Source organism: Triturus cristatus, chromosome 2_1 (assembly GCF_964204655.1).
Source record: "Triturus cristatus chromosome 2_1, aTriCri1.1, whole genome shotgun sequence".
Lineage (NCBI taxonomy): Eukaryota > Metazoa > Chordata > Amphibia > Caudata > Salamandridae > Triturus > Triturus cristatus.
In genome coordinates, this window is record NC_140581.1 from 28,541,372 (window position 1) to 28,555,674 (window position 14,303).

Here is a 14,303-nt window from a genome sequence, read left to right on the forward strand (position 1 = left end):
CTGTTCGGACATCCTGTAAGGGGACCCCTTTGTTTGGTAAAGGAAGGATGGGAGAGACCTCTCAGAAAGCCGGCATCAAACATTGTGGACTATGTGCTCGGTCTCCGCTCGCGGATGGCGGAGTACATGGAAAAGGCGTCTAAAAACCTTGAGGCGAGCCAAGAATTACAGAAAGCTTGGCACGACCAAAAGGCTGTCCTGACTGTGTATCAGCCTGGACAGAAGGTGTGGGTGCTGGAGCCAGTGGCCCCAGCAGCACTCAAAGACAAATGGTCTGGGCCCCACACGATCATTGAGCAAAAGGGAGAGGTCACCTACCTGGTAGACCTGGGAACTCCCCGGAGCCCCCACAGGGTGCTCCACGTAAACAGGCTCAAGGCATATGTCGACAGGGAGGGCATGGGCTTGCTCATGGCCACAGATGAGGGACAGGAGGAGGAGAGTGACCCTCTCCCGGACCTGCTCTCTCAGAACCCTGACGATGGATCAGTAGATGGTGTTGTCTTTTGTGGCAGCCTCTCTGGACATCAACAAGAGGATTGTAAACAGGTTCTTCAATCCTTTCGACATATGTTCTCTCTGACACCCAGTCAGACCAAGTGGTGTACCCACGAGGTCGACACTGGGGACAGTCTGCCCGTAAAGAGTAAAATCTATCGGCAACCTGATCATGTCAGAGACTGCATCAAGACAGAGGTGCAGAAAATGTTGGAGCTGGGAGTCATTGAACCCTCGGACAGCCCCTGGGCTAGTCCCGTAGTGCTCGTGCCGAAACCTCACACCCAGGGCGGTAAGAAAGAGATGAGGTTTTGCGTGGACTACAGAGGTCTCAATGCGGTCACTAAGACCGACGCCCACCCGATACCAAGAGCAGACGAACTTATCGACCGGTTGGCCTCGGCCAACTACTTAAGTACGTTTGACCTGACAGCTGGGTATTGGCAAATCAGGTTAGCTGAGGAGGCCAAGCCCAAAACAGCATTTTCTACCCCGGGTGGGCATTATCAGTTCGTGGTAATGCCCTTTGGTTTGAAAAATGCACCTGCCACCTTCCAAAGGCTGGTGAATCGAGTTCTCACTGGGTTGGACGACTTCTGTGCGGCGTACCTGGACGATATCGCTGTCTTTAGCTCCGCCTGGGAGGATCACCTGGTCCACCTGAGGAAAGTGTTAGAGGCCCTGCAGAAGGCAGGCCTCACTATCAAGGCCACCAAGTGCCAGATAGGGCAGACACAGGTTGTATACCTGGGCCACCTTGTAGGTGGAGGCCAGGTTCAACCATTGGAGAGCAAAATACAGGCCATCCAGGACTGGGCTCCTCCAACCACCCAGACTCAGGTTCGAGCTTTCTTGGGCCTGACTGGTTATTACCGGAAATTTGTCAGAAATTATGGATCCATTGTGACCCCGCTAAACGACCTGAAAAGTAAAAAGATGCCAAAAAAAGTTCAGTGGACAGCAAGCTGTCAGAAGGCGTTCGATGACCTAAAGCGGGCCATGTGCACAGCACCTATCCTAAAGAGTCCAGACTACTCCAAACCATTCATTGTCCAAACAGACGCTTCGGAGCTGGGTGTGGGAGCTGTTCTATCGCAACTGAATTTTGATGGTCATGACCAGCCCATAGCTTTTATTAGCAGGAGGCTGACCCCCAGAGAGAAGAATTGGTCAGCTATTGAGAGGGAGGCCTTTGCTGTGGTTTGGGCCCTGAAGAAGTTGAGGCCATACTTGTTTGGCACTCACTTCAAGATTCAGACCGACCATAAGCCCCTCTTGTGGCTAAATCAAATGAAGGGTGAAAACCCCAAACTACTTAGGTGGTCCATTTCCCTACAGGGGATGGACTTCACAGTGGAGCATAGACCTGGCACTGATCATGGCAATGCAGATGGGCTCTCCAGGTATTTCCACTTAGAGCAAGAAGACTCACCTGGTCAAGGTTAGCTTATTGTCCCAAAGTTTGGGGGGGGGTCATGTAGGAGAGTAGGGTCTGCAATCCTATGATCACCCAGATTTTTTGCTTTTGCTTCATTGGTTTACGACTTTCTCCGGCTGTGGGCCTGCCAATCAGACCCACAGCCTAGCTGTTCTCTCTCGAAATTAACACACATGTACGTTAGGTGCATCCACTAATTGGAACTGGGCCACCTTGTCAGTCCCTGTCTCAGCATACCACAGGTATCCAGGGCATCGGTGTACCCAGGGCCTACCAGGGGCTGAAGCATGTATTATGCCCCCCCTGGAATGGCCGCCCAAATCTGACACAACTGGCTGCACGACAGCTGGGGCCACGTGGTGTAATCACCCGTTGCTGTAGGTGTAGTATTCCTACACCTAAACCCTAAAAATGGACACATGGATTCCTATCAGTCACTCCTATAGCAGGCCTTATCAATCCTGAAGGCAGAGTGCAGGGAATCATGTGGGACGGTGCTCTGGCGCGAGCTGAGCCCGTCGACGGCTTGCGGAACCAAGCCCTAATAGCCGTTCCATGGTGACGCGGGCCAACTACTTTTAAGGCATTATAATCCTTGCGGTTATTTGCTAACTTGGGCATCGCATCACCTATACATGTCGAGTAAGGTGTCATACGAATGGGAATACGAACCCCTCGCCAGTCCTGGTGACGGGGTTAGCATTCCCCCCTTTTAGAGGGACACGACATGGAAGTAACCTTGAACCCCGGTTAAAGTTGACTCAAGCCTCAGCATCACAAAATGGATGCTGCCACCAGACACAAGTCTGACCTCCTGCTGCTGGGGGACCTTCCAGCAAGGGGAGCTTGGACAAAGGGTTTCCTGTCGAGGGCGGTGTTAGCACCGTCCCAGACAGGGTTTGTGTATCCCAGGTAGGCAGGGCTGAAAGGAAGGTGACTGCAAGTGGCACCCCGGTGCTCACTGTGCATAGCCCGGCTCAAACCAGTTTCGGGGGCACACCAGCCCCTGAGCTGGCGCGAAGCCGGACAAAGGATGGGGGTGTAACCACCCCCCTCCTGGCTCCACCCATAGGTAGAACCTAGTCACGGGCCAGCCCCTTTCTCTTAGAATAAAGGTAGGAGCGAGTCCCCTTCCCAAATTGGATAATCAGATAATCGGATAACTCCGAATCACGAACCACTTTCCACGAAAGGAACTCTTGACTATTTCTGAAGACTCTCCCTTGTGGCTAAGGAGTAGCCACCCTGCACCAGCAGGCACCACCTAAGCGCTTGCGGTTTGCTGTAAGTCTCTCCTACGGATCAAGACTGCCCAGCTCGACGAGACCCGAGTCCCTGCCATCTCTGACCTTTTACCTGCCTCATCAGCCCAGCTGAGAGTCGTAGGTGTGACGAGACCTGCGGGACCGGTTATCTTCAGAACCTGCACGACGCTTATCTAGCACGCCCACCGAGGGACCCTCGAGTGAGTGCACCTAGGGTTTGAGAAGCCCTAACCCTGAGCAGCTCCAGCATCGAAGTCTGTCTCCCCAGCATCCACGAGATCTGCGTGGGGGCCCTTCCGCTCCTTGCTGTTCACCGCGTTGTTCGACCACTTGCCGACCGGCTTGTGGCCCTCTTCACGACGCACCACGATTGTTTCATCACGAGTCTGGTTGCTCCAGACTGGCTCTTGCTCCCCTTCAACAGAGGAGTACCACGGACCCTCCTGGTCCACTCCCGACGCCATCTTGACTCCCCCGCCTGGGTGGCCACTGCCAAGATCCGCTGCCCCTTCCTGGGCCCAGCATCATCGACAGCAGACACCTTCGTGGGACAGCTCGCCCTCCATCCTGGTCGCCGCCGCGCCTCCTGGTCCGAGGAACAGCCGAGTCCGACGTCACCCACTCACCTGGTCGAGGTGACTTCAGCCGGTACCCTCCTGGTACCCACACGATCGCTGGCTAGCGGTTGAGAACTGAGCCCCCTCTGCTTTCAGGTTTTCCTTCACCACCGATCCAGGCTTGGATCGCTCTGAACATCGTCACTGGTCGCCTGCCAGCAACTTCTTCTTTCAGGCTCCTGAGACTACACGAGGACTCCCGACATCTTGACGAACTTCACGCAGCCGCAGCCTCCGGGCTAGGTAACTCGAGCATCTCGGTGCTCCATCGCAGGTTCGCTCTACAAGTGTCCAGTTCCTTTTTCGTTTAGTCCCACTGATCGGATCACTCCGGAATCAGTATCTCCAGACTCTAACCATTCGCATTTCACTGTTAGTGTAGATGGTTTCTCGTGCCCCTCGGGCAGTTGTGTAAATTGTGCAACTGAAGTATTTTCCTAAGAGTTTTGTAGTGTGCTTAGCTCCCTGACTCATAAAGAGCCAGGGTAGTCTTGTCATAAATAAATATCCTTTTATTTTCATAACAACTTGTGTGGTGTCCTTTCACTTGGTGTTCAAGGGGTATATGTGATGGTAAACAGCTGGCTTAACACGCCCTCTAGAGTTTAGCCTAAGACTGCTCGTATCCACGCTACTAGGATAGCTGGTCTAAAAGGTTGACTTACAACCAATCATCAATAAGGGTCGTTTGGAATGATACACAGTGATCACTAGAATAGTGAGCACTACATATCAGGCCAACTTCTCACACATGGAGTCCATTTTAAAGAGAGAGCAGACAGCCTGAGACCCTGAATGGCAGGATCTCAGGCCAACTAAGTCGAAAAACCAGCTAGACACTAGGCAAAAAGTTGGGGGTAACCATAGTCAGATATCCACCTATCTACACTAAGCACAATACCATTCCAAGATGGCCACTGGGTGGTTGTATGACAGAATATTGAGGACATAATATTGTGGGGCCAAAATATTGTGTACCTACTAGAAGACAGGCTACTTGATCCCTCCCTATATGCCATGTAAAGAAATCTCATTCACTTAACCAGAAAATAATCAATAATTCGCCTGATCCTCTGCTGCATCTGCGGCAACAACGGGAAAAGGATCCAGAGACTCTTGAAGATGGCGAATAGTCTGAGGCCTCAGCTCCCCAGAGAGGTCGCCATCAGAACCAGAGTGTATGTTATACAACTTAGCATTTTACACAGGTCCTATAATTCCTGCGCTGTCCTAGTCAAAATGGTCTGGGCCACGGATCCGCACTGTCGTAGACAATGTGCACATGTAGGCACATTTATTCATACCATATGGAACTGCCCTGTGCTGCAACCCTATTGGATAGCTGTGATTGACTGTATGAACCGTGTCTGTGGTTGATATGCCTTGGATCCTATTGCCAAGCGGGGCCTCCTTAATATTTGGGGCACGTCGGACTTGACCCATCTGAAGCGAATCTGGTTTACACTTGGAATGATGGTGGCCAAAAGCAAGATTGCACGTTTATGGGGGGAGGAGGTGGGGGGGGGGGTGGAACAGCCACCAAATTTCAGAAGCTGGAAAACAGATATAGATTGGTGCATGATAGCGATAAGAGTGGTGGTTGAAGGAAAGGGTTGCCCTGAAAAATGGGTGAACATATGGGGAAAGTGGAGCGAATATAAGGGGAACATATGTACAGCTGTAATGGGGACGCACGCTGATTTTCTGCCTGATGAACTGTAGTTGCTGGGTGGGCGGGAGAGGGTCTCTAGATGAGGCTGGGGGAATAGATCACTGTTCCCACTCAGTCGTCTCATTATACAGCAGTGTGTTTCTTTGCATTTTCATCTGCTTTGTTGTTTTTATGCATATAACAATGAACAGAATTATTGAAAAAATACTTATGCCCCCTGCCACTGTCATACCTGTTTATAAAAGACCGATCAGATGTCTGGCCCCTGAAATAACTGTCGCTAACGAGCAACGCGGCCTATGGCCTTCGTCACTGGCCTGTCGCTGCTATCAGCTGACACAAGACTAAACACAGCTCTTAAGAGGGCCGAACCTGGATTCTTTTTTTTATGTTTGAAAATGCTTTATTAGAGAAAAAATAGAAGGAACAGCGAAATACAGATCATTCAAATAAACATAGTCCATGTTACATTAAAAAGAAAAACAATAGATCAATATTCGCAACATACAAAACCCAAAAAGCATTTTTATAAAGAGTTTTTATAGAGAGAAAGAGGGGGGGGAAAGAGAGAAAAGAAGGAAAAAAGAAAGGAAGGAAAGGAAGAAGAATAATAAGTAAAAGGCACTATAAAGAGAATAGGAAGGAAATCAGGCAAAGGATATGTAGAATAGAAAAAACAAAAAGTCTAGGATAGGGGATGCGTAAATACAGTGAGAAAAGTAGATGTAAATGGAAAAATATACGAAAGATAGAAGAAGAAGGACAGAGAAAAAGCTGTTCATGGAGGTTTAAAATTCTCAGAGGATAAAGGAGAGATACGCTTCAGAGCCATGCGGTCCAGATAAGTTGTGAGAGGCAACCAGAATAAATCTCTATTTAGGGTAGGGGTGGAAGCAGCAGCAAAGCGCACATCAAGCCTATGATGATGACAGAGAGAGTTCCACCAGCATTGTATAGAGAGTTTATTAAGATATTTCCAGTTAAAGGATATGTGTTGAAAAGCTAGAGCCAGCATGAGATCTAGTAGACCAGAGGAGTGTGAGGGTATATCTAAGGTGTCAGAAAGACTACCTAAAAAGAGAAGAGGGATAGAATAGGGAGTAGAGATCGAGAATAGGCGAGAAACATAAGACCATACCTGACCCCAAAGAATGACAACAGAAGGGCAAAGAAAGAGTAGGTGGAAAAGATCAGCATTAGGGGAGGAACAAGTCCAACAGTTAGAGTCCTTATCAGGAGAGAAGCGAGAAATAGAAACTGGAGAAAGGTACAATCTGTGGTAAAGAAAAAACATAGATTGAGTCAAGGAGGCAGAGCGAGAAATTTTTAAGGACTTGGACCAAACTTTATCCCAGAGAGCTATAGACCAGTCACAACCCAGATCCGACTCCCAAGCACATTCCAACTTAGATTTCAGACGATCAGGATTGGGGGAGGAGAAGAACTTATAAATAAGAGAAGCTTTGGGAAGAGTAGATAAGATCTGAAGTAAGGGGGATTGAGATATAGGAGATGATGAGGAAGGGAGGGAATAGTAAACATCAAGTATAAGGGCCATGAGGACAGTGAATCTGTGGAAAAAGGATTGCGGGCAGTTAAACAAAAGTCGGAAACGAGGAAACGAGCATGGAAGAAGACCATCAAAGAGTTGGTGAACCCACACCAGACCCCTTGCCCTCCAGGCATTCCAGCAGATAGGGCGATTATGCAGGAGAATGAGCGAGTTATACCAAATAGGGGAGGCTAAAAAGTATTCACGAGAAGCTAGATCAGGACGGACCAATGGATGCAAAAGAGAGGAAGTATGCTTGAACAAGGGGAGAGGAGTGGTCAAGTTCTTAGCAGAAAAGTGCACCACTTCAGATAAAGAGAACGGAGAAAGCAAAGAACGTTCAATAGAAAGCCAAAGAGGGGCCAGAGGGGAAGGCGTCAGAGAAAGCCAGTTAGAGGCTTGACGGAGAAAAAATGACTTGTGATAGAGACGAAAGTCCGGAAAGTTGACTCCGCCATTCGATTTTGGTTTCCGGAGAGCAACTAAAGCCACCCTCGATTTTTTATGGTTCCATAAAAACTTAGAAAGACAGGAGTCGATGCGTTTAAAGTAAATATCAGGAATATGGATAGGGAGCATGGAGAAAACATATATAAGAATGGGGGATATCATCATTTTAATCGAGTCCAGTCGACCCCACCATGAAAGAAAGAGAGGATTCCAGGAGGATAACAGTTTGTCAATACGGGATAGTACGATAGACATATTCAATCGAATAGATGAAGAAATGGAGTTAGAAAACCATATTCCGAGGTATTTGATTTTAGAAGCATTCCATGCAAAACCAGTGGCAGAAAACTGATAAGGAAAACAAAATTTGGTGAGAGGAAGAATCTCAGTTTTATCAGAGTTGATCTTGTAACCAGAGACTTGCGAAAAGGAATAAAACTCATTCAATAAGGCAGGGATGGATTTGTCAGGATCGGAAATGAATAAGAGGATGTCATCTGCGTACGCAGAGAGTTTCAAATGGGACTTGTCATAAGGAAAACCAGAAATAGATGTGTTATTCCTAATAGATGTAAGAAAAGGCTCTAGAGCCAGAACAAAAAGCAGTGGGGACAAAGGACAACCTTGACGAACTCCACGTTGGAGGGGAAAATAAGGAGATAAATGGCCATTCACTAAAACAGACGCCTTAGGGGCAGAGTAAAGTAGAGAAATAAGAGAAATAAAATTAGGGCCAAAGCCGTGCCACCTCAAGGCCGCAAAGAGAAAGGACCAATCAACTCTATCAAACGCCTTCTCAGCGTCTACCGAGATGGCAGCTAAAGGAACAGTAAGAGAAGGTACTTTGTTGAGGACATTAAGAAAAAGGCGAGAATTGTCCGAGGTAAGTCTGCCCTTTACAAAACCGCACTGTTCCTTGCCAATGAGATGAGGGAGAAGAGGATCTAAGCGCAGAGCGAGAAGTTTGGCGAATAATTTGTAGTCCACATTAACTAAGGAAATTGGGCGGTAGTTTTTACAAAATTGGGGGTCACGACCATCCTTAGGTATAAGGCAGATCGTGGCCTCGTGAAAAGTACCAGCAGCTGTGCCAGAGCTAAAGAAGGACTGGAAAAGTGAGAGAAGTTTAGGGAGCAGAAGGTCTGAAAAATGAAGATAGAATTCTACAGAGGAGCCATCAGGACCCGGGGATTTACCTTTAGTTAAAGTCTTTAAAGCACTGCCAAGCTCGGTGATGGAAAGGTCATTATCAAGAGCAGGGAGATTGAGATGAGAGGTGGAAGGGGAAGGAATGTTATCAAAATAGGACTGGATAAGAGAAGCAGAAGGAGGCGATTCAGGGGTATAGAGAGACTGGTAGAAAAGTTGGAATTGAGCAAGGATATCCTGTTCTTTGTGTAGAAGGAGATTATCGGAAGAGTAGATCGACTCAATAAAGTTACGCTCTCTACGGGACTTAAGATAATTGGCCAGAAGTTTACCTGATTTGTTGTGACCACCATAGTAACGAGCACTACTCCGTAGTAGGATTGAAGAAGCATTATCGGTAGTGGATTTGTTGAAGTCAAGTTTGGCCCGTATAAGATCAGGTAAAACAGTTTTGCTAGAAGAGGTATAGAATTTATGCTCTAGGGACTTAATATGCGCGAGCAGTTCTTTCTGCTTATTGAGAAAGTGCTTCTTTTTCTTCGAAACAAAATCTATTACAAAGCCATGAGCGGTAGCCTTGAAAGAATCCCAGATAACATGGGGGGCTAAAGAGGGGTCAGAGTTGAGTAAAAAGAATTCTGAAGCAAAGGAGAGAAAAGAAGAGGAAAAAAGAGAATCCATGAGAAGAGAATTATTGAAGCGCCAACGAGAAGACTTGGGATGTAGAGGGAGAAGGTCAAGGACTGTGACAATGGGAGCATGGTCTGAGATAACTATTGGTTCTATAGATGAAGAGAGGAGATTTTGAGAGAGAGATTGAGAAAGGAAAATGTAATCAATCCGAGAAAAAGAGGCATGGGGAGGTGAAAAAAAGGAATAATCTAAAGTGTCAGGATGGGAAAGTCTCCATGAATCAATAAGGTGTGAATTAGATACAGTGTCCAGAAATTGTGTATGTGATTTGTGAGGTGTAAAGCGGGCAGAGGATTTACGATCAAGGAAAGGATCAACAATTTGATTACAATCCCCTCCCAAGATGAACATGGAGTCACTGTGCTGAATACATTTCGAAGTGATTAAAGGCCAAAAATTACAATCAGGATGGGTAGGACCATAAACATTAAACACAGTCAAAGAAACAGAATTGATTAACAATTTAACTAAAACCCATCGACCTTCAACACCATTGTCTTGAGAGAGAACTTTACATTTAAGCTTCTTGTGACACAAAATGGCCACACCATTCTTTTTATTAGACGTAGGAGAAAATAAGACCGTTCCCACCCAGCTTCTCTTCAGTTTAAGAGATTCAGCCTCAGAGAGATGAGTCTCTTGTAAAAGGACTAAATCAGGGTTGTAAGAAGCTAAATGGGAAAGCACTCTCTGTCGCTTAATAGGGTTAACAAAACCTTTCACATTCCATGAAATAACTTTGAATTAAAAAGAGTAAAATTGTAAAAAACAAAGAAAAGCCATAAGTACAAAAAGAGTATAAACAGAGCCAACCGAAACATGAGAAAAAAGGGCGAGACAAAGAAAGAGTCAAAAGATACAGAAAGATAAAGGGAAAGGAAAGAGGGAAAAAGGGAAGAAAGAAAAATTACAAGAAGAGACAGTACATATCCAAGTAGGATGACTGAAGAAGACATACCTGAAGGGGGGGAAGGAGATGACATAACACAGTAGGGTACGGGAGGATTCGACAAGAATGACCTCCTAAGCCAGGAAAGCCACATACTGCACCAGGACGGGGAATGAATAAGACGAACCGTATGGGATGAAGGAGGACACATCAGCAATCTGGGAAAGGAAGAGAGAAACGAATTATACACAAATAATGCTAAACAAAAGTCACAGTAAGGCCAACAACATAGGAAAAAAGGAATCCAATCTGGAAGCACCAAGGAACCACATCAAAAGAAGAAGAACATATGTCAGGATAAGAAACATAACCACGAAATTTGCAAGAAAAGCGGGAAAGCCAAATAACAATCAACCATTATCAGTATTGGAAGTATCCATGCCAGCATTAGTTTGAATATGAATGAAATTCTTGAGTTCAGCTGGATCTTGAAAGGACCAAGTGTTGTTTTGATGAGTCACTTTGAAGGTACAAGGATGAAATAGACCATATCTAGCCCCAAGAGAACGTAGAGGGGCTCGAAGAGACAGAAACTCTTTCCTTCTGGCAGCTGTAGCATTAGAGACATCTTGAGAGAGAAACACTCTCTGGCCCATCCAGGATACTTGACGCTTTGCTCGAGCAGCAGAGAGGACCAAAAGAAGATCAGTAAATTTTAGGAAGAGGATGATGACCCCTCGTGGCTTAGTTGAGGAGGAGGAACGAGGGCCGAGCCTATGGGCTCTTTGAATGCTTAGAGAAGTAGTAGCAGGAATGTCCAAGAGTTTGAGAAGAAAAGAGGAGAAAAACGCCACAGGATCATCTCCTTCCAAGGACTCCGGCAGACCATAAATGCGCAGGTTGTTTCTCCTGTTCCTGTTTTCCAAATCCTCAGTGTGCTGTTGGAGAGTGAGAAGAGACTTCTCAAGAGAGGAAATACGCTGAGAGTTAGTCTGAATCTCTGTGACCTGCTGCTCCACAGATGACATACGAGTCTCCATATTTGACCATTTGGCTTCAAAGAGTTGCATCTTCGTGTTGGTCTCCTCCACAAATGGGCGCAAAGCGCGTATTTCCTCCAGTAACATTTCCAACGAGATAGGCGATGAAGGCGTCTCAGATGGAGGAGGAGGAGAATCTTGTTTCAAGCGCTTGGACAAAGAAGCTGAGGGAGAAGACTTGCTCAAGGCAGATTGCGCTGGAGGAGCACGACTAGAGGATGCTGTCGCCATTTGCTCTGTGGGCGAAGAATGACTTGTCGATGAAGAAGAGTCAGTTGAAGGAGAGCTCTTTGAGGGCACAAAGACAAACTTTGGGTTGCGTAGCTTACCCATAAAAGCTAGAGCTTGCCAATGACTGGACTAACAGTAAGCAAACCACAATTGAACCTCGTATGTGAAGAGCAGAAAATTCACTAAGCTTAAGTGGAGAGCACAGAGGTTAGCAGGAACAGCAAAAACCACAGTAAAAACCATGGAAAAATCAAAAACAAAATCAGTTCCAACTAGTAGTTAACTTCCAATGGTAACGAAGAGATCACCAGCCAGTGCGGATGACTTATACGCAGAGGAACAGTGAAAACAGCTGCAGAGAGATCCCAGTGTGTGGCGAGATCTCACCCTAAACATGACATCCTCAAGGAAGAAAAAGGACGAAATCCTAAAGAAATCCTCAGAGAGAGCATCTCAAGGAACATTTGCTGAGAGAAGTATGAAGGCAGGGGTCTCCCGTGAGGCAATATTCATAAGAGGAAAGAAAGCGTTCCGCTTTTTAAACTACCATGAGGTAATCCTTTCTTCCAGACAAAGCAGTGCTGAAGGATTGGCGAAGCAGGAGCATGACAGGAGCCATAATATCAGAGTCCAGGTACTAAAGGGGGTGATATGAAGAACATACCAGCGTTCTCCTCAGCTTCGCGCTCACGACGTGTTGATGACAAAATGGCGGTCGTGCTGAGGGAGATACATGAAGGAGCGATAGCGGGGCAAAAACTGCACAAAAAAGAAAGCTGGCGCTTACATCTTGAGCACAAGGCTATCCGCTCCAAAATGACATCAAAAGCAGACGAAAACGGCCACAGGTACAGAATCGGGAAGAAAAAGTCCACCGCGGTGCAGGAGAGCTCCGAGCTCAGGCGGCCATCTTGTTCGGCGTCCAAGCCACGCCCCCTCCCGAACCTGGATTCTTACAGAACAAACCTTCAGCAGCCATGGCTTGTCACGCGGGGGTCACACGGGGTCCCCAGCACCAAGGCCCCCGCCTACCCAGGTGATCTGGAGGTTCCATGGAACAACAACCTATCTACAGGTTTAACCCCAGTGCAATAAGAATCCACCCAAAGGTGTTTTTCACAATAAATATTTCAGGCCTACTGTCTTTGTTGTATCTTTGAGTGATTAACAAATCAGCCCCAGTGCATTGATCGCTGGCTTGTCACCACCAGCCCAGTCTTACATTCATCGGGAGCTTTGCCAAACGCACACAGTGCAAAGCAAACACTTCTTTAGCAGAGGTACACAATTTCTGCCCAGCCAAACGTTGCTTTCAAGGTGAGCATCATGTGGGTGGCGCCCCCTGTCGCATTAGTGCCTCTGAATCCTGTTCTGTTGACTCGCTGCACTGACGTCAAGCCGTGATAAAACGTGTCTTTTAATGTTGGCGCTATATCTCTCAAAGAACACTAGAGGGCAACCTTTACCCGTCTGAATTTGATGCCAACAAAAGTATTTTTCTTGTTTCTGATGAAACATAGCGACGTTCGCTGTAAATATTCTTTAGTATTTCTGCTGGGCCCCTCGGTTCGAGGGCCCCAATGCTCACTTTAGCCACGCCCCTCTGCTGACAAGGGAGGTGCTCAGGAGGCGACAGAGTCAGATGCATCTCTGAGAGTGGCTCTGATGGACCGAGGCTCGTCGCGTCTTCCTTTCCGGCCTCTAGGCACTATGGAGAGACAGCTCAGCCTCTGTCTGTTGTCAGACGATGGTGAGTTCACTAGTGCAAGGAGGCCTTGCTGTGGTGTCCATGGAGAACGACATGAGAAGCCCTATGAGGCTTTAAGGAAAGAGCTAGGCGCCGCTGACTGACCTGGACAGCATTCAGACCCACAGAATGGACTCGAGTCACAGAGATTGTCATACTGAACATTGCTCCTTATAACACGTGTATGTGCTAAAAAAAGAGACTGAGAGAGCTCGAGAGAGAGAAGAAGAGAGGGTTCAGCCCAGTTGGTTCCAGCAGCTGGACCCTTCTGACTTCATTCTAATTCACTCTTCAGGCTAACGCGAGAAGTCTGTAGTGCGGTGGGAATTATGAAGCTATGGTGATATCATCAATCAATCAATCAGTTCATTTGTAAAGCGCACTACTTACCCGTGAGGGTCTCAAGGCGCTGGGATGGGGACGCTGCTACTGCTCGAACAGTCGGGTCTTGAGGAGTCTTCTGAAGGCCAGCAGGTCCTGGGTCTGTCATAGGTGGATGGGGAGGGTGTTCAAGGTTTTTGCGGCGAGGTGGGAGAACGATCTGCCACCGGCGGTCACTCGATGGATGCAGGGGACGGTGGCGAGGGCAAGGTCAGCAGAGCGAAGCTGGCGGTTCGGGGAGTAGAAGGGGAGTCGTTCGTTGAGGTACGCTGGTCGGTGTTGTGGAGTGCCTTGTGTGCGTGGTTGAGGAGCTTGAAGGCTATCCTCTTGTTGACGGGGAGCCAGTGCAGGTCTGTCAGGTGAGCTGTGACGGGGGACGTCGAAGATGAGGCGTGGAGAGGCGTTCTGGATGCGTTGGAGTCGTTTCAGGAGTTTGGCTGAGGTTCCTGCGTACAGAGCGTTGCCGTAGTCCAGTCTGCTGCTGACGAGGGCCTGGGTGACCGTCCTTCTGGTTCCGGTGGGGATCCACCTGTTGATCTTGTGGAGCATGCGGAGGGTGATGAAGCAAGAGGAGAAGACGGTGTTTACTTGTTGGGTCAATGACAACGCGGAGTCCAGGATGACTCCCAGGTTGCGTGCATGGTCAGTGGGCGTCGGTGCAGCTCCCAGTGCGGCGGGCCA

The 14,303-nt window shown here is 47.7% G+C and overlaps 1 protein-coding gene across 3 annotated transcripts in view; it reads right to left on the reverse strand.

Moving 5' to 3' along the window:
• LOC146863647 (uncharacterized) overlaps positions 1-14,303 on the reverse strand; it is a 435,045-nt gene that overhangs the window by 217,507 nt on the left and 203,235 nt on the right. For all 3 annotated transcript variants that reach the window (XR_014969063.1, XM_085627730.1, XM_085627731.1), the window contains exon 3: positions 10,293-10,441. Coding sequence is in view for 2 of the 3 variants with exons in the window: in XM_085627730.1 (XP_085483856.1) it covers positions 10,293-10,441 (149 nt within the window). In the remaining variant the exon portion in view is untranslated. The remainder of the gene's footprint in view (positions 1-10,292; positions 10,442-14,303) is intronic.